General features: G+C 38.4%; 1 protein-coding gene across 2 annotated transcripts in view; it reads right to left on the bottom strand.

Moving 5' to 3' along the window:
• ttyh2l (tweety homolog 2, like) overlaps positions 1–21,159 on the bottom strand; it is a 53,127-nt gene extending 31,968 nt beyond the window's left edge. For both annotated transcript variants that reach the window (XM_017705951.2, XM_017705950.2), the window contains exons 1-2: positions 20,779–21,159; positions 11,977–12,149 (exon numbers count right to left, since the gene is read on the bottom strand). In XM_017705951.2, coding sequence (XP_017561440.1) covers positions 11,977–12,149; positions 20,779–20,907 — 302 coding nt within the window. In that variant the 5' untranslated portion in view covers positions 20,908–21,159. The remainder of the gene's footprint in view (positions 1–11,976; positions 12,150–20,778) is intronic.
• Between the last annotated feature and the right edge of the window lie 228 nt (positions 21,160–21,387).

The raw sequence follows: 21,387 nt of genomic DNA, 5'->3' as shown, positions 1-21,387 counted from the left end.
CAGAGTGCAACAAACTGCATTGCTTTCCATGTAGCCACTGAAGCTAAAAAAGCTGAGATGTCAGAGAAAGAAACCACATGTGGGAGCACTTTAAATTAGTGGGCAATAGGGAATGGGCAAATATGCAATATTTGCAATAATAGTGTGGTATACAATGGATGCATGACAAGTTGAGTAAAATAAGTGTAGAGCTCCTTATCCAAAAGCCGATGACGTAACTGCTTTATACAGGAATAGTTTAGAACACTACAGAAAGTGACAGTGTGTGATTTAACTGGATATCTATGGAGTTTATGCTTCACAAGTGGAAAGCATCAGCGTCATGTGTAGTGTCTCATGAGAGACGTAAAAGCATTTTGCCTTGAGTTATTTCAAAATCGAAAAAAAAAAAAAATCAAAAGAGAATATGATCACCAAATATGTAAACACAGTGTATGATTTTCAAGATATAATTCAATAAATATCTCACCACCTATTTAGGATTGAGGATCTGCTATACATTAGATTGGCTAGCATCATAACACCTCCACTCACCTCAGAAGAGTTTTGAATCTGGCTAGTAAACCACCAAGTTTATATGACAATGATTCAAATTTAAATGAGTGAAACCACTGGAGGGACACAAAGGTGAAACTAAACCTGTTTTGTGGTGTTTGGATAAGTAGCCTAATGGAGTAAAACATTATCTTAGTAAAAAGGCTATGAACCCAAGTGGTGTCACACACCACAGAATAGGTTTGATTCTGACTCACTGGTGCTCTGCTGAAAAAAAAAAAGAGTAGATGGTAAAAAGAATGAGTTTTGGCTAAACTAAAGTTAGGTCATTTAGCAGGCCAGGAGTGCCACACACGCACAGCACAGGCTTGGTTCCAGCTTACTAATGCTAAACCGAAAACTGTTTGGAGGATATCTAAGAGGAAAAGCCAAAATCGAACATGGTGGCATATGTGGCCTTTAGCCATCACTGAACAACAATCAAGCTTAGTATTTCAGAGGTTTACTGGCCCTGATTTTCCTCTCTTTCTATCAGTGCCACCTGTTGGTGAGCTCCCACAACACCAATCAGTGAGACCCTCTGAAATATAACTGGGTGGCGTGTGTAACGATGGGGAGCGATGATGAGGCAGATGCATATGAGGACATAAGCGAGATTTATTAAGGGCAAATCCAGAGTCAGGTTCTAAACAGTCCAGGGTCAGGTAGCCAACACAGAGAGATTGTGGTACAGACATGATAAACAACACAGGATAAACACAATGGACAATACACTTCAGACACTACTAAACCATTAACACAAAGACCAGCAACAAACCAGGATAAATACAGAGCTTAAATATAACAGGGTTAACCAGGGGAGGGTGGATAACAGGTGGTAACAATCAGGGGCAGGGTCTGGAAAAAAGGGGGCAGGACCAGGAAGAAACAAAACAAATGCATGTGGACAGGTCTGAGAGGGGCCAATCGTGACAGAGTGTGATTATTTGGCTGTTAAGAAGTGGAACAGAAATTTGACACATGCATTTTTACGTACTTTTAAAATATTAAAACGGTGTAGTTTTTAAATACTAAATACCAACATTTAATATCACTTTATTATCATTATACCAACCCTATTAAAAAGTAAAACACTCTTTAGGCGAGCCCTAAATACACATCAATTTACTTTTTTGTTTTTAGTTATCTAAGTAAGCCATAACTGTGTTGAATACACACACATTTTAGGAAATGTTGTACACATATGGGCAATATTCTTGCACACTTTAACATGTATATGCAACATTACAGTAATGTAAATGGTTGCACATACTCTGTTTTCATTATTATAACCTGTCATTTTGAATGAGAAATGAAAGCAGGGGAGAAATGTGACTCTAGAGTTTTAACAAGTCAGCCTAATTAGAGAACAGTATTTTGTGTCATAAACCCATAGCCTCTCCTCTCTGCCTGTCCTCTACTCTCTGATTGGTCTCATTAGGCTATTTCATTAGAGCCATGTGTTCATCACACTGTGGTTCATACAGCACAAGGACCACTCACACTGTCCTACAGTAACAAGGCACTAGCTTCACCCACCTATCCACCCACCTACCCCTGTGTGATTTTAATGGATGTATGAGATCTTGTGTCAGTGTGTGCTCGTCTTGCTTTGATGCCTTCCCCTATCGTTCCGTTTTATTTGAGCCTCTCCCAGCCTCTGCATATCTTTTTTTTTAGATGCTATCGCTCAGAAGCTGTGAAAAAAGAAAGCAGTGAGAAGGCATGCACTAGATTAACCTCTCCTGCATTTGGATAAGCATTGGCAGAGATGATTTATAGGACTCTTTCCTTTGTATTCTAACCCAGTAAAATATAAAATGCCTTCAGAGAACTGAGGAATAGATATTAAAAAAAAGATCTGTCCTCTTTTGGGAGGGACATAAGGGATGTAGGAAATGTACACTGTGATCATGACTGTTTCAGTTATAGTCATTAATCTACAAATAATAAAGATACACAGCACATAAGCACATGAACACATTCAGTAAAAGTCAGAGACCACACTTTATTTATTTCAGTTCCAGTCAAAACATCGATTTGGCAGACGTAGAGCTGGGCGATATGGCCAAAAATGTTATCATGATAAACAAAAAATTATATCTTTCGATATCAATATATATCGCGATAAATGTCAAATCATTATTTCTTTTACGTTTGAAGGCTGATTTTTGCTCCTGGGTGGTTAACTCCTGTTTTAAACTATACTTTATGGTCAGAGCGTGAAAAACACTCACCAAACAGTGGAAAAATTCACAAACCTGTCATGGAATAGTGGGAGAAAGTTTCTGAATAGTTTCTGTTTTTACTCAGCTAGAAAAGCGTGGCTGCAATTTTTGTAATAGTCATAATTTAAGGAAGAAAACAGATTATTCTTAGCAGTCTGGTGACAAGTGCTCAGCTTTCCAATTAAAAATGCTAAACAAGTGGCCAAAAACAGGGCTAAACTGTTTAGTTTCTCAACAACGGCAGCTTAATACAAAACGGCAAACTTGGTACGTCAGTGATGGATCACACCGCCTTACTGCCATCACTCCTACCACACCCATGTCACAGCACATGATAGTATTCCGACACCAGCTAGCAGACATCTAGATTTCTCTATAGTAGTTTGAGGGGTGAACCGCAATATATCTGACTCTCGCTGTGTAATTGTGTATTACCTGCAGCATGAATCTCCCATACTAGACAAACTGAGTCCTCCTTTTAGCTACGTTTAAACTGAAATCGGTGCTTTTGTGTCTTGTTTGATCTACAGTATCAGTTTGCCGTGTTGTGCAAGTGAAGGAGCACTGCTTCAAGTTAGCCAGCTGCTAAAAACAGCTAGCATGGGAACCTCCAATGCCTCACAGCTTCTTCAGTTTATTTATGTTTAAATCAAGGCTGTAAGTTGCATAAACTCACATCTTTCTTTCACTTTCCTTGCTCGGGAATGCACTAATACTAAAATATGACTGTTTGGCACTGTAACAGTGCTGTAATTGTGATGAGCACATGTGATTTGATGCTGCTAAAGCTTATTAGGATGTACAGAAAGAGGTCAGTTCACTTTAGGGCAGTACAGTTACACCACTGATCTCGTCACTCACATTTGGTCACAGTACAGCACATCGCCAGTCACTCCACTCAAATAGGGAATGTATATAACGTGATAACTCCACGTTTCAGATCTTGCTAAAGTGTATTTGGTGACTCATTTCACTTTTTGCCCCCTCCCTCTCTACTCATATCGAAAAACTTGGAACTCTACTGGCAATAGCAAAGTAGTGTCGCTTTCCTTGCAGTAGAAACGGCACCAGGGCTGTCGTCAGAACGTGGAAGTGTGAGGTGGTCTTTTATATTGAAAATTGATCAAACCTTTCTTATAGTTCTATCGAGGAAAGTTATATCGCGATAATTATCATTATCGTTTTACTGCCCAGCCCTACGCAGATGTTATTCATTTTACGTTTCAGGCAAAAGGACAGAAAACACATTTAATAGAAAATTACTCAGAGGCCTCAACAGCTAAGTTTAATAATGAAATATTCCACATGTAATGTATCCACTGTTTACTTTTCCTACAGCTACCACTCTTTTTGGCAGTCCAACTTTCAAATCAGCTAGGATATTTTTCCACACCTTCAATTTTCAATTGGTTGCATTTTCTGCTTCTCTCAATGCCACTAATGATTTTAAGGTCTGGACACTGGGGTGGACAGTCCATTGTTCTGGAAGCCCTAGCAGCTTTTTTGTTTGATTTGCAAATTTAGAGTTATCTTCTCACAGCAGAACAATGGACAGAAATACTGGGTCTTGCACAGCTGTAAGGAGGCCCAGACTTTTTGGAAAGTCTTACTTTGACTTTCAGCTTCCTTATGCAAGTACTACATTAAATTCAATCTCCTCAGAAATAACTCTCTTCAAATAACTTGCAATTAAAGACTATTTTGACTGGAAATTAACTAAATTAAGACTGGTCTCTGACTTACTGCACAAATCATCACTGTTGTATCAAAAGCCCATTTTTACATGACTTGAAAATATCAACTGGTCTTTAGAAATATGCCAAATGAAATGATCCAAAATACTTAAAATACTCAAATACTTAATACTAAAAAAATAAAATCACATTACTTAAACATAAAAATAAAGTTAACAAGGTTTCTCCTATAAAGAGACCATTTTCAGATAAAGGGTTTTGTCATGACAGCAGCAATATGGAAGTAGCACTGTAGCTATAACTGCCTATAAGAAATCTTTTCATATTAACTGAAACAATAAAGAAAGTTTTTCCTCCTCCAGAAAAGTTAACAATTTCGAGATACACAGTTTTGTTCTGACCATGTCTATAAATAGAGAAAGAGAGCACACGTAATAGATAACCTGTTGTCAGATTTCACACTGTTAGGAACAAAAGCAGCCTAAAATCGGTCACAATGTAAACAAAGGAAATCCATGAGAGGACAAAGGGGTTTGAACAGATGGGCCAAGCAGCCCTGCTGTTACAAATCCCAGAGTGGATGCGAGTGGCAGGAGAGATGTTTCAACTGTTACATGTCCTCTTGCAGGGTGTTTGTGTGTTTGTGTCTGTACAAGGGGGCTATCCTGTCTCTAGAATCTCCTAATCTTGATGGATGCCAGGCTATCTCTCTGTGTCATTGCTAAGGTTCTCTCAGGCCAGCAGTGCTTCAGCTCGCATTAGTGGACTCTCCATGCTTTCTGCTTCTCCCTCGGCCAGCAGTGAAAGCTGAGCTTTCATTACATTACATTTCACTTAAAGTCTGCACATTTCCATTCATTTCCTCTGACTAATCAAATCAGGCACAAATGAGAATGAATAGACTGAGGCCGGACTCACATCTGATGAGTAATGCGCGAGAACCTCCTGAACAAAAGCGAGAAAAAGAATATCGGCAAAAGCGCGAAGACTCAAGTACCTGCACAATGCTCGTGAAGTTCATTCTTTGACGACTCACATTAGCACTGCAAATGACCTTTCGTGTTGGGCTGCCACTTTTGATTATATCATTCATTGTGTAACCTATTTATTAATTTCATGATCAGAGTTTTTAAAAAGGCCAAACAACACAGCATTTTTCACAGCAAGTAATCAAGTGTAATCCCTTTAATGCTAGTACGAAAAGTTGCCACTTCAAACTAATTGTCTCCACCCCACAGCACATGCACCTGTTTAAGATGTTAGCATTAGCGTGAATGAGCTGTGATCCTTCACTCTGCCTCGCTGTAAGAGCCATAGCAGCTACTGCTTCACTAAATATCTGGATGGCATTTAAACTAATTAATGTGAGAGCAGCTCAGGATAAGAGTATTTGCTTGCAGACTGGATGTGGCTAAATGTCTCAGCACTAACAACACAGGCCCTCACACTAATCTGCTGCTGTTCTGTTGCTGGAAGGCAGTTTGAGGCATGAAGGCTGCAGAAAGTCTTCACTGTAGCTGGGCCTCCAGCCATCAATACACACCTTTAATAGGCTCAGTTACATCATCAGCACTTTAAGCACAGCTGAATATCCACACCCCAGACTTTTATATAAGAAAGGACTTAGAAGAAAAATGCTGACAATATAATTTTGTGCTTTCGCCTGCTTTTCCAAAGTTGTGAGGAGCAAATGGATGATTGGGTGACATGAGTTCAGGCACATGGAGGCCTTAGAAGTGAAGAGATATTATTTTGTATTACTCTGGCTATTCTATCCAAACATGAGTGCATTCAATTACGTTATGAGTTCTGCAATGAATGATATCTAGCGGACAGTACAATGCAAAATTAAGAGACTACTGGTATTTTCATTTAATTATAGTCACAAAAACCACTAAGTACTTCATTCTTCATTTTTCATTGTCAGGTAAAATGTAGAAAATGTATTTGACAGACATTTACACAGACGTGTCAGGGACTAAATATAAACCTTTAGAATATTATGTTAGACCACCTCTTTTGTTCCATTCTGTCTGGGAGACATACTTCCTGTTTTTCAAAGAAATCTGCAGGAATATTTTCCCCACACTTCCAACATTCTTGCCAATTTCTGCTTCTCACATACATTATAATCTCAAACACATTCATGATGTCAAAGTCTGGACTCTGGGGTGGTTCCTTGTTCCTAGAACATCACCAGCATTTTTGTTCAATTTAAACATTTTCTTTTCTCAGTAACAGCTTCTTAACAGCTACACATCCTTTCAGACTAAAAGTGTTGAGTTATCTTTCCACAGAGTAAGGATGAATAGAAAGACTGGGTCCTGCACGCTTGTTAGGAGTCCCATTTTCAGTTAATACTTGTTTTTGAATTCCAGTTTGGAAAAAAAAATATTTTTTCACTCATTTTCCTTTGACTTTCTCCTTAATTGTGCAAGTGTATTATCTCACATCTCATCTGCTCAGAAACATCTCCTGAAAATGACTTGTGTGTTTTGATTGGTAATTAAAAAAAACTGATGGGTGGTCTCTTCAATCTCTTCATATTTTTGGCATCACCAGATAACTGCACCTTCTATGGGTACAAACACCAAGTGCACCAATGAAACAACTTAATTCCACAACTATATATTCCAAAAAGAGCAAAGGACAGTTATGCAATTGATGACAGGGACTGACTTGATCCAGTTCTGTGAGTCCCAGAACGTAATATGATCAAATTAAGGTAACATAGTAAAACAACTGAATAAAGATCACTTATGCACAAGACAAAAGACACTAAGGTCATATGCTTGGATTATTAGGTCATGCCAACTTCAAAACATACTGCTTTATTTATTGTTCAGTGGAAAAAAATAAACAAAAACCTTTAGTAATAGCCTGCTTCAGCCTGCTCCTTAACAGTACAGTTAAATCTTAATTGGGTCTCTACTTTTTAAATGTCTTTACTGTGAGTAGCTGGAAAGACTGACTGAACCAGCTTACACTGAAGACTCCCAGTAGATCTCTGCACAAACTGTCTGAAATAATGTTCACTGGGTGACTTACATGCATTGGTTTAGATGTTTTTGCTTTTACAGTAAAACATGTCTGTTAAATCAGGATTCAAACTAGTATGACATTATTCCTGCAAGAGTAACATGAAATGCTGATATGCCATCATCTCCAAAAAAATTAAGCTGACATACAGACAGGAAACGTGGTCAACCAAAAACAAGATGACACTCGCAGGAAGTCAATATTTGCCAGGAGTGGGGGAGTTTGGAGACAGTACTAAAGTAAGCAAAGGGGAAACCACAACCTCAAGCTTACAAATATTTGGCCAGAGAAATGGTAAATTTACAAGAACTATCCCAGTAGATGTACAATATAGAAGATGTTATAACATGGCACTGTACCAACACCTTGCTGTCCTTCCTTCATGACATAGAAAAAACATTTAATGACTACTCACAATAGAGGCCTATTATTATACCCTTTTACAATGCTCTGCATTTGCCTTTTGTCTGTCTGCTCCTGTAGTCTCTACTGTTCATGCATGCCACATAATATAAAAAAGACAATAATGGAAAAGCATTAAAACTCAAATAAGTTTTTAAATACCTTTTACAAGCTGTTAGAGACAATACGTTGGCTTAAAATAAGTCTTCAGCGAGTGATCAAAATTAAAAGAAAAAAGTGTCAATGTCAGACAGTAATCTAAATGTTACAAGTAAGACAACCTATTTAATGAGCTGAATAGATTTAAGGAATGAGATATATGTTTCATAAATGAAACAAATTCAAGCTAGACATCTTAATTTAGTTTAAATGCAACAAGAATAATTATGATCTAACAGACATCGTTACTCAGCTTAAAATCTTTAAAATACCAGTGGAGTCACTCAAGAAAATTACATTAGGTGCTTGGAGAGAAAAAAAAAAAAAAAAAATCAAGGCTAGACTATAATTTTTTTTTTTTTGCGCACAGTAGCATGATATTACAGTGTCGGTGTGCAGGGAAAGGGTTAAGAGAGATCCTTATTGCTAAGCAGCATCATGCTGTAGCATTTAACACTACAAGGGGCTCTGTGTTCAGAGGTGGAATGTTAACAGCAAGCTAATTCAATCAAAACTCAGCACTTACATGACTGTCACAAGATTAAGGTGAACCCTTCAGCAATTCAATTAAGTACTTTGGCAAAAATCCTTTGTTCTCTTTCACTGGCATTATGAAAAGCAAGTACTGTGAACAGCACACTGACCCTATCTAGGAGTAGTGGTGGGGGATAAGGCCATAACAAAACAGTACTGACAGTTGATTGTCATTGTCATGTCATTGTACAGTGAAGGGGAGAATTTTAACATCCAAGGAAACACATCAAATGTTTTTTAACTCATTATATTTCATTTAATTGTTTAAATCAGGGATGCACAAGATCGAAACCGTATCAGCAACAGAAAATCTGGCCAACACTTCATACTGACATTTGATGACCTATTTAATGCTCTGCAGAGGAGCACAACAATGAGGTGAAGCTGGACTGCTGTGCTGAAATGCTAATGTAGGTAGACGCAGGGCCTATTTCCACATTTGATAAATGGTGTATATAAAAGATACAGGATATCAGAATTGCTCCTGCTGTTTTGATGCATGCTAGGTTTAATTGTGCAAATGTTTCTTCTTAAAGGAATACTTTAATCCATTTTTAACCTAATCTCTTGTTACATCTGTATACAATGTATAATGTACACCTGTGCCAGAATCCTCTTACTGGAGTAACTACGTGGACAGTAAACACAGTAAACCAACAAACTTTAGGGACTTCATGTTTATTTAAATAATAACAAGTATGATGATACAGCAATATTTTTTTGCTAAATAGTCTGGAGATGGTCCACCAGAACAGAACTGCGAACGTCACACAAACATTACTATTTAAGGCCACTTAACTTTTGTTTGAAAATTCACCTGATGAATGAGAGACTTGATTTCATTCATGTCTTTTTTCTTAGCCTACAACGATTTTGCCCAATGTCTGAAACCTAACACTATAGTGGAGGAGAAAAGACGGAGGATGTCATAAAATGTACACCATATCATACAGGCAGCTATACAAGCTGTACACATGTACATCTGCTACTTCATTTATGGTGGAATGGAAAATTCAGTTTTAGCCTTGTAGAAATTCAGACATGAAACATTTAATACTGTTTTTGATAGGTCCACTTAGATAGTGTTAAAAAGCATTACTGACAGTGGTTTATCTATATATTGTTTAGTTTCCTTTTTATTGTTTTGCAGAATAAAATATTTCAGCTTTATTTTGGTTGATAAAAATGCTTCTTATTAAAAAATGAAGGGACATCCTAGAATAATAAGCCACTATTAACCTACAAAAATAGGTTTTCTTACACATATAATACAGATTTATTTAAAATTGTCATGATTATCCACCAAAACTTTCAGAAAGTGTAGTTTTACCATGATGTAATATTTTGCCTATACCAAACCACAGGTAAAAATTGTTTCCCTTAGAAAAGAAGGAAAAGAACAGAAATCCCCTTGCATGCTCAACTTACTTGTTTAATAGTAATTAATCTAACCAATAATAATTCATCTTAGGCTATAAATGTGGTAGACAGAGATTATGTTAAAAAATGCTTTTAGTCCTCTAAATGTAAGGCTTATTATTTTGTTGTGAATTTATTTTAAGATTTATTATTAAGCAACTACTTTGAAACAAACAGATAAGCTATATAGAGTGAGGAACTGAAGAGTGGGCACACATACATGCCCACAAGGGTCAAAGGGTTAATGTCTGCGTGAATTTCTGATGTTCTTCTGTATTAAGTGAGTAAAAGAGAGCAAGAGCCATCTTCGGGGCATGAACCAAACTGGGAACTGATTGGTGTGGACTGCTGACATTCTTCGAATTCATGCTCACTGGCCTGGTTCCAGCCCAGGGACATCTCATTCTCGCCCACTTCCTCTCGCCACTTGTGCAATGGAACGATTTGTGGTCGCACGTATACAAACGTGCCTGTCAAGAGATGGAGCACCATCCAGGTTATGGGTGCATTTGAGTCATCAGGGCATTTTGGGTTTTCTTCATCTTTGCCTATTTTAGCTTGTAGTACTGGGCGCAATGAATCATCAATCTAGAGGATGCTGTGCCTTCAAAGTGACTGCTGCAGCCCTGTCAGTGCCATGACTAGACTCTGACTGCAGAGTGGGTGTGCAGAAGCTCATTTTCTCAATGCTAAAACTGAGGTTGTAAATTATATTCTCAGAAAAGCAAATAAGTAAATAGAACAGGTCTCAGATTTGACATCTCTTTTTTGAACTGCAGCTTCAAGCGTCTCCTGTTTTGAACTCCACAGGTAACACTGGACAAAACGTCTGGCTTAAAATCTAGACATATTCACTCAGCGTGGCCCCCTCCCCTTCTCTACCTGTGGTATTATAAATCCAGCCCTTACTATAATGCCTCATTATCCTTGGCAAAATACGTCAGCTGCTCCAAATGAAATGTCACAGGTTAACGTCAATCTCGTTCTATCCACATCATCCTCCCGCCGCCATCCCCCCAGCACTTTTCCCAGCCTGCGGTTCATAAGCAAAGAGGGGTAATGCAGGTCCTGTCTGAGCATTTCACTCTGATCAGGGCCGGGATGTGAATTCTAAATAGAACATTATTATAAAGCCTGCACTGCCGCTTCCCCTCCTGTCTAAAAACACAAAGCCCTGAGCTCCACAGAAAATCACTCAAATTCTGTGAATACATGAACTTGGTGCGGTGTCAAACTTAACTAGTGTAGCATTTAAGAATAGCCAACAAAAGGAAGATGCTGGAGAAATACGTCAGTCATGTTATCAATGTAATTGATGTATTTTATGGGCTATTGTGCAGTGAACCTTTAAATGGCAGCAAATTCTGCCTCTTAATCTGTACTTCTACTTTAAAGACAAGAATTCTTAATGTCACTGTTGTGTTTACTTTTGATATGTAAAGAAATTGATCTAGTAAACTTAAAGATGTATAGCCTTTTATTGTGTTTTATTGTCTAACATTTTGAGCAAGTGAACCATGTATAATTCACTCTTGAATCATTTTTACTCTTGGTACAGTGTAAAAAAAACTGAATCTGAATGCTTTCTCAGAAACAATCAATTCATTCAACAATAAAGGCAAAATCATGCTTGTTTCATATAGTGATAGAAAACATGGTAGCATACAAAAAGTTACAATTACATAGCATACAAGGGTTCCAATTACTCTAGGGTCAGATTTTAGTAAGTGAAAGAGGACATCACTAAATTGCCTAAATTTATCACCAATGAATGGTTAAAGTCCTCTATTCAATCTTTGTTTTTGCCTTTCACACTGTACACTATTCAGTTCTTTTTTGTACAGTACTTGCTGTGCTCCATCCAATCCTTTCTTTCTCTCACACAGTAAACAAGCTGGCCACATTCCAGGGTGCTCAGCGTGGCCCCAGGAGACTGTACCCTGTGAGAGTGAGGTGGATTTACTCACCATATGACCAGGCCCGTGATCACAGCAGCCCATGTGATGCAGCAGCCGTCGGGTCGTTTGGTCTCTTCCGCCTCTTCCCTGCGGCAGAAGCACAGGCAACTCAAGTAAACGGCCAGCACCAACAGACTCAGGCCTAGGCCCACTGCTGCAACACAGGCCAAGAAGATCAGGGACTGCAGAAAGAGGGAGAAGATATGACAGGGGAGAGGGCAAGAGAGTTATAAATAAATAAAAAAAAACATTAGGAAGATAACCGTTTTATTCTGCCATTAATTAATTAACCTTTAGAAGTCACAGTCTCCCCCAGTAATAACAGAAGCATGATATTTAATTAGAAATTTATTAGGGCTGCACAATAATTCATATTTTTATTGTTATTGCAATATGAGTTTAGGTGATAAACACACTGTTAAAAGCTGTGATGACAGAACAGATCAAATCACCTCACATGTGCAGGGACAGAGTGACATAATTAGATTGGCCCAACAAGTACTTCCCTGCACTGGGCTGGAACCTTGTACTCCCACGTGGAGAATGAGTAACTTTACCATGCAGCTGAATGGGCAATTACAACACACAAGTGCACAGCTCATCAACTACTTAATCCTGAACTACTAGCATCTAATAATGCATGATGATAGTTCTCACTCTCAGGGTTAAAATGCATAGACCATATGGTGATTATATAACGTACGTTAGCAGCCAAATAACTTTTGATGCTTCATAACAGCGCTGCTTTGCATCAGTGACATTGTGTCCTTGTTAAAATGTACTTGCAGTTCTGATGTAAGTAGCCCTCAGTATTTTATTGTGTTTATTTTGCACAATAGTAAAAGGAGCTTTTGTAATTTGTGAAAAGGTCAGTTTGATTTCTGTTTACACTGCAAAAAAGTCTTGCAGCATGTCCAGTCAGAGGCACATTATTTTATAATAATAATAATAATAATAATAATAATAATAATAATAATAACAACTTAGGTCCATATCATGCAGCCCTAAATTTTATATGTACACTGGGGCCTAAAGACTGATAACATTAATGAAAATGCTTCTTATTTGCATTTTTTTCTAATTAAATACAAACACGAGGACCACAAGTTTGGGCAAAAGTCTCTGATGAGCAGATCATATCCACTTGAAAGCCACCTGACCACAAGCTTTAATGGAGAAGATCAGATAAAAATTTGACCTTTTGGTACAAAGGCTTCAACATTGCCAATAATGTAAATTTGTGATACTGGCAATGTTGAGGCCTTTGTACCAAAAGGTCATGTTTTTCAATACTGTCTCAGACTTTGGTAGCCCACTGTATTCATTTTTATACCTGATTTAATAGGCATGTAACAATATTGAAATTTAATATCATTATAGTCACCTAACCTTTCGGCACAGTCTATGATATTATCCCAATTCACAATTATATGAAAATCATATCAGCAATAGTAGATATTTGTTTAAAAAAATTCAGCATCCAACAGACGTTTAGATTTGACCAATATTTCAAATCAATATTTGGTGACCTATTTATTGTGTTCTGGAAGAGCAGAACATTTGGGTGACACTGGACTCCTGCGCTAGAAAGTCTCCAAATGTTACACTTTTCTATAATGCCGATGCAAGTGAATCCAGTCCCAACTTCATCAGCAGATATATACTGTATAAATATGGGATATTTGCATCAGCCCAAAATTTCCATGGTGCATCTTTATTTATTTCTCACTAAAGGAAGAAGGAAGAAACAAGCAGAGAAATTCTGTCAAAAGCTGGGAATCTAAACATTAATTGACAGATTTGTGTTGTTGTTTTGCAGATAGAAAAACACTCCTTTGCCCTCTTTTATCACTTTTAATATCATAACAAATGGAAAAAAGTTGCAGATACGAATGCCTGAACATGGATCTTGAACTGTTGATTTGAAATATAAAACAGATATAAACATAATAATCCTGTAACAATGGCATCATCTAATTACATTTAAATAATTAGGTATCTATACATTTAGATTTTATACAAAAATATAAATCTAAGTTTAATCTCTGAGGGTTAAATCTTAATCTAGGTAAACATGGAGAGGTTCCAAAGTTGAAATATGTATCAGCTTTAATAGTTTTGCTTGAATGCTTTGTGTGTAGTAATTAGGAGTGACTGGTCACATGTTACTCAGAGGAGCACAGGCTAAGGGGCAGATTAAGCATGCTGCTGAGGTAGTGTGTGCTAGCATGTGTGTGTGTGTGTGTATGCAGTTATTTAGTTATGGGTAGAAAAGTCATGAGTGGGTAAGGCGGGAGCATGCTGAAGGCTGCAGGAGAGAGCCTGGGCATATTGCCATGGTTACCCACATGGACTCAGAGAAACTAGACAAGCTCAAACGGTTTCACTGAATCGAATGTCATGTGATGAAGTCGGCAGGTTAAGACAGCTCCTCCGGTCTTGTGACCCCTGAGATTCCATGGCCTGCAGCAGAGGTGTAGTGGAGATGAAAGAATGAAGTGAACTGAGAGAACAGGTGAGTAAAAACTCACTGATTGCAGGCCTGCAGCCACAGCACGTCTGTCAGATAGACAGAAATGTGAAACGTTCCCTGAGTCACTCTGAATACTTCCTTTCTGAATTGCAGTCATTTTCACAGGGCTATGAAATCAACTAATGCGAGTCAATCACAACAGGCTCTTGCTATTAGAGCAACAAATAGCACATCTAATAGAGCAGCTCATGGTTGTTTCTATTATGCAACATGTCGATGCTGAAAATAGGCATAGAGTCATTTGCAAATGCCACGCCAATTTTTGAAATGTGCAGATAATGCCAATTTTGTAGTGATTTTTTTCATTTGTTTTAAGCATGCTTTAATTAACTAAAAAGTTGTATACATTTTCAGACTGCTCAAGTAGCTCTTAATGAGTGTGAGAAAAAAAAAGGTTTCTACTTAACCAGTCTGACTCCACAGTCTACTGTATATTCATAATGCTTATCACTAGTGAAAATAACAAGGTCTGTTGTTAATGAAGCAAATTAGTAGGAAAAACTGGTGTCTGCGCTAATTTCAGCGTTCTCAAATGGCAGAACATTGCTCTGAAAAACACTGAACACATGTGATTCAAAAGTATTATTACCACATGAATATTACATCACAGTTTTGTTTCTAACTAGTTTCTAATTCACTTACTTTTGGCCATAACTGTATTGACATATGTGAAAATGTACACTCAGTGTACATTCATTACATTACAGTCCAATAATGGAAATATAGTATCAATCATATGTTCCAATTCAACAGACTTTGATTAACAGTTCCAAAAGAACACTTCACTGCACTGGGTAACAGAATTCAGCCACAGAAAAAGGGCAGAGACTTGTTAGGAGAGCCACTAGGAGGACACCAATTAATTTTAAGGAGATTTAGGTTTCCAGACACAGATTAAGCCTAGTCCTTAACTAAACTAAACTGTCAAGATTCTAAACTGGAAATCTGGAATGCCAGCCAGCAGAACTGAATGGCTGACAGTAAGGTAAACATATTATGTATAAACATTTGATATCAGAATCAGAATCAGAATCAGAAGAAGTTTTATTGCCATTGTCAATGAACAGGATTCACAGACTAGGAATTTGCTTCGGCATGAAGGTGCAACATAAAAACAAGTAGTAATAGGCATGCAAAATTAAGTCCACATAAATAAATACTCTATGCAAATATATAGATATAAATGCAAGTACTGCCATTAGAATAAATTTCATGGGTAGGACAAGAAAGCGTTAGCTGTAGCATAAGAATGTGCAGATTCTTACAGAAGCATCCATGCATATCGTGCAATATATGTATATACAGTGCAATATATGTATTGTGTCACATCAAGACTTAATAAATCTGTTTTTTTTTTGTTTGTTTTTTTATCCATTTGAAAACATGAGCTGCCTCTGACATTAAACACATCATAATGAATGGACCAAAAATGGCCCAAAATAGCATAATAACTGAATAAAACCATATTGCTTTAATTTGCATTCAATTTAAATAGAAACTCTACCAATCAATAAACGTCTGCATAAATAAGTTATTAAAATGCAAAGCCATTCAGAGTGGTTTGATTTTAAATGTCTCTAAAAGTCTCAAAAAATGTTAATGTCTCTAAAGGCACTCTGACTGGAAGCTATTACAGAAAATGATCATGAATACCTTGTCTGATGCCTGAGACGTTGCTTCGCGATAGTTTTGACATAAGGTTTTGGTTTTAAATGCATTTTTTATAAAGTGTTCCTGCTGGAGAGGCTCATGCAGGGTATTCTCAGTTAAAACAGTTTTTCTGGTAAAGAATTTACCACTGTTTTATCATCATCAACATTACATATAAAACTCAGTAGACACTGCACTGTAGACATTGTGACCCCTGGTTCCTATCACCACATAAGGCGCTAAATTTCTCCACAATTATCAATTTCTCATCAAAACACTGACTTTTTTTATTTCATTTCAACAACTGCACTACGCAGAGCATTTTAATAATCAGAGAAATTCTCCATTAAGAACCTGTTTTCTTTCCCATTTGAAGGTATCATTTCAGAGATTGTAGTTTTTTCTATGAAAGCAACAACATGACAGTAGCATTGTATGGAATAACTGACTGTACTTAGTGTATTTAAACCTACACTATGTAAGTTTTGGAGATCTGTCTGGTGGAAATGTGTAATTGCATGCAACAAGAGGTTGCTGGGGAAGGACATGTCTTCTGAGAATGTGAGTGAATTGTCTGCCATTGTCGTCATATGTTCATCAAAATAATGTTCATTTTGCATTTGAGACATTTGAGCCTGACATTCTTTCTGAGCCTGTGTGTGTGACGGTAACTCTTAAAAACATATGAAGTGGCCACAAAATCTGACCTTTAAATTTTGAAATACTGCAGCTTTATACCCTTAAAAACTCAGGCTTATTACATACTAAGGCTTATTCTTCAGTTAATACAGGGACTCCAGTGCAAATGAGCAGAGCCACCAGCCCGCCCTCACCATTTAAGGGGTTAATCTCTTTCACTCTGATAATAAAACAGCGCTGGACACACCCCTGCTCTCAGACTGTGGTACCCCACCCGCTTCCATTCCCAAACTAACTGGGTCTGTCTCTGTCTTACAAGCAAAAACTCATGTAAATGAGCCTTTTTTGTGTTCTGGTCTTTTTTTCCTCTTGAGCTTGCTCAAAATGTTCTCCACAGCAAATTAATTTTACATCATCGTGTTTTTGTCAAGTTATGAAACATCATATAGATGATTTGCAACCTGTTCACAATACCCTCAGTTTGAGCTCATCCAAAGGCATCATATTTGCTTGATTGAATTTAACTCATCACATTAGGTACGGCATCATAGCACGGCTCTTTTTGTGAGTAAAATTAAATGTACCGAAGGACGCTCTGCTCTGATATATTACTGGCAATCTACGTTAAAGTGCAGAGAAATAACTAGAGGTTCAAATAGATCTTCAGTAAAAGGTTTTAAGCAGGCAGATGAGGAAGAGCACAATTCAATCTGTAGTAATGGAAGTGTGAGAGATGAAGCAACATAAAGGTTCCCATTTCAGAGGGCGCGGTGTGATCCTGCACAATACAGAATGACTGTTCTGCGGGAGATTTGACACTGCAGCTGAACTTCTACACATGCCCCCATTCTGACAACTATATTTAGCCTATTGTTATCAGCAGCCACGTTCATGTTGTTGGAAGATATGATGGGTGTAAATCACAATAAATATGTGAACATGTGTAACACAGTCATAAACAAGATGTGAGATAAGGTGCAAAAAACAGCACAACCCTCTAAAAGAGTTAAATCAATGTGTTTCAACTCCAGAGTATCACACACTTTGAATGTGAATGAAGCAAATGTTTCCATCAGAGATTTTGGTAAGCACTGTAGCAAAACAGCTCAGAACTGAAAGTAAAATTGCATTTTGATAAATAAATCTAATGGGCTTCTATTTTCCAGCCAAGTTCATTTCAGTTCCTTACATAGCCAGTTACCAAATAAGCCAGTTAGTCCTAGAGGGAGAATTGCCAACATGTTTTGGGACAGAAATTTAATAAGAACAGCATGTGCAATGTTCTACGAGAGGGGCAACAAAAAGATTAGATAAGTTTCACAATCAGTCAAGTCACTGCAAAAGTGGGAAAAGTCCACTTTGTTCCTCTTTGAGATACAAAAGTGACTCGTTTCGCTTCCTAAGTGATATTTTTCAAGTGAATCAGAGAAATCTGACCTTGAGCTTAAGCTGTAAAATAATCTATAGAGCAAAAACACAAAGAGATTCAGTCTGAGTACTGATTCAGTCAGGAACGCAGCCATAAAATGTCACAGTCTCAAACCTCCCTCCATTCATGTGTTCTGTGTGCCTACAGTAAAACATTCACATAAGGTGTTCATGTTGACGTGTTCGTATTCACCAATACTCTCGACTACTAGAAGTGGGGTCAAGACAGGCAAGAGTGTAAGTCATAGATTTGGACCTAAAGCCATAGGATTTCTCAGCAATCCAGTGCTGATGCGGGAGCTTTTTTATGCTCCAACACAACATTAACTGCACTTACATGCTCTCATGGCTCCTCGACAACACCCTCTTTCTTTACAAGTCTATTTAATGAACTGGCTACAGTTTAAAGAGGCAGCAGCTCCGATGACGACACACCACACCTACTAAAACAATACACATGTGGAGGTACATAAAACAGACTGACAAGCAGAAAGCATCTACAGTAAAAGCATAAACATGAAAAGCACACCAGGAGGAAAGACCTGCGGACATACACGACATTGCTTGTTCTGTTGGTTATAAAGCGTAATTCTGAAATCTCGTTTACAAGCCTTCCTCTCTGGTTTACGAGGCATGTTCAACGGCCGCTCACAGCAGACACTAATTACTTAGTGACACTACACAGAATGGCAGGCTTTCAAGTCTGCTTTAGGTTTTAAAATCCTGTTTGAGAGACTTTCATCAGCAATAGTCTGATATGAGATGGCCTCAGATGTCACAGTAACCTGCCCTGCATGTCCGAAACCACAATTCTAAATTCAATTTGTGAAGGCAGTCTGCATACAGAGGGGAGGGAAGCTGACTTAGGTGTACTGAGGTAAAAACACTTATGCCTTGATGACACTCAAAAACAGACCACCAAAAACAGCTTATACAGAATCTACGGACATCTGAACTGAAGTTTTCTGATTGCCATTTTTGGCCTACAGTAATAGTGATGTTGCTGAGAGAGCTCAAACCATCCAACAACACATGATGAAAATAGAAAAAGCTAAAAAAGGAGCAGTAACTAGGCAGAGGTGTCCATATGTGATGGAATTAAAAGCATGTTCCTTGAGACTGAGTGAAAGATATTACTGGCAGAAGAGACTGAGAAAAGTGCGTCGTCTTACACTTCTTCCACGTCCATCTAAGTAATACTAACTTACATTAAAAGTTCTGAATGTTTTCGCCGTCCTGAAAAGTTTCCATGTTGGAGAAACTTGTTTTTCTTCGCATAGCGACGATATAGTGCTGTAAGTAAGACATGGTCAACTACTTAATTGCTTCTAAATGGAATAATGGGCAGTAAAAGCAACGCAATTTTTCTGCTTCTCGTCTCCAGACACAGAACAGACTAGGAAGAACGGTCACTAAACCTCTCCAACTTCTTTTTCAAATATTCTGATCAATCTGTTTATATGGAAAGTGGAGTCAAGTCCTGCTGTAGCATCATCTCTGAGACACTCGGCTGGCCCAAGTGATGCATCATGAAAGGGTTAATATCACTGGATTTATGATAGTCAAAATCTGATCATGAACAACTAATTTAACACGCTCTCTAATACTTTCTACACACTTAAAAATATGATTATTCAAGTGTTCTTTAGTAAAAACTATGGTTTTGTTTACAATCAGGCCTGCTCTATAGAACCATTTCAGGCTGAAATGGTTCTAAGCACGGTAAGACAGTTAAATTCAAGACAAATGTACTGTAATATTACATGGTTCTGCAGAGAATCTCTTTGAAAGGGGTCCTTTTATTATGATTTCGAGCTTGTACCAATAGAAGAACCCTTTTTTGAGGCTAGGTGCTATATGGCTGTTCACATTGATAGAGAATGTGTTGTATATGATGCCAAGCTTGTCACAGCTGAAGAAACCTTACTGGTGCTATACAGAACCATTTTTAAAAGTTCTACACAGAACCATACATGACACATTCTCTAGCAGTGTAAAAAAACAGGTCACCATGCAAAGAACCCTATTAGCATGAAACTGGGCTATGTAGAACTCATGGTTCTATACAGAACCATCCCTTTTACTACGGAACCATAGAAGAACTATGTTTTTAAGTATATATGCTGAAAACATTTACATTTATGGCATTTGGCAGACGCTCTTACCCAGAGCGACTTACAATTTGATTGTTTTACACAGGTAGGTGAAGGTAGTGTTAGGAGTCTTGCCCAAGGACTCTTATTGGTATAGTGTAGGGTTCTTGCCCAGGCGGGGGATTGAACCCCGGGCTACAGCGTAGAAGGCAATGGTGTTACCCACTACACTACACCAACCACCTGAAATATACGCTTAAAACAACTCATATAACATATTGCACTCGTCCTGGCGCCTCAGTAAGTTAGAAGGCATTTGTTTTGCCAGAGAGAAAGTTATTTTTAATGGTTGTTAGTTGGAATTTGACTGGCTAGTGAGGTGAGCGGCGCGTTGCTGTGGGACTGAGGTAACCTAAAGTAAGTCACGCGCCCGCCCTCTCGAGACGCCGCTAAAACTAGAGCACTGACCTGCTGGTAGTCCACTTGCCCTGGTTTGAAGCTACTGTCCACCGGCTGGAAATTAAAATTAAGGTGAGGGAAATTGTGAAGCCAGTAGGTCCACCACGGAGCAATGTAGCCTTGTCGCGCGGATGCCATCCTGCGATAAAGCGGGTCTGACTCGTGGGAGCAGCCCGCGCGCTCTCCAACTTTTTAAACAAATCGAAACACAGCGAGTGTCCACTGCGAAAGCCGGGGAAGTACGCGGTCAGTTACAGCGAGAGGCACGAGAACACATCACGAAGGCGCTCCTTCTCGTTTGTCTCGCTCAAAAGAAGACGCAGCTGTTGGGCTACGTCCCTAATCTCATGCTGGAGCGCGCTCCTGGAAGAGCCCTTGCGAACTCCGCTCCGCACTTAACGGCTGGTCCTGACGCGCCTGCGCGCGGCCAGCAGGCCGTCCGGGGGAGGGAAGAGGGATGCCGGATAACTCTCATCGTTTTTGACAAGTTGTAGATATGATTACTCCGAGCATCGCTCTCAAACGCGGCCTGAGCTCGAGTGGGATAAAATGTGGGGCTAACATCGCGAAAGGACAGAGATTGCTCTATTCAGGTCACGTTAAATCTCGAATGATCCG

This window comes from Pygocentrus nattereri, chromosome 14 (genome assembly GCF_015220715.1).
Source record: "Pygocentrus nattereri isolate fPygNat1 chromosome 14, fPygNat1.pri, whole genome shotgun sequence".
Taxonomy (NCBI): Eukaryota; Metazoa; Chordata; class Actinopteri; order Characiformes; family Serrasalmidae; genus Pygocentrus; species Pygocentrus nattereri.
Note: the sequence above shows the minus strand (reverse complement) of the source record. Positions and strands in the feature narration are given on the sequence as shown.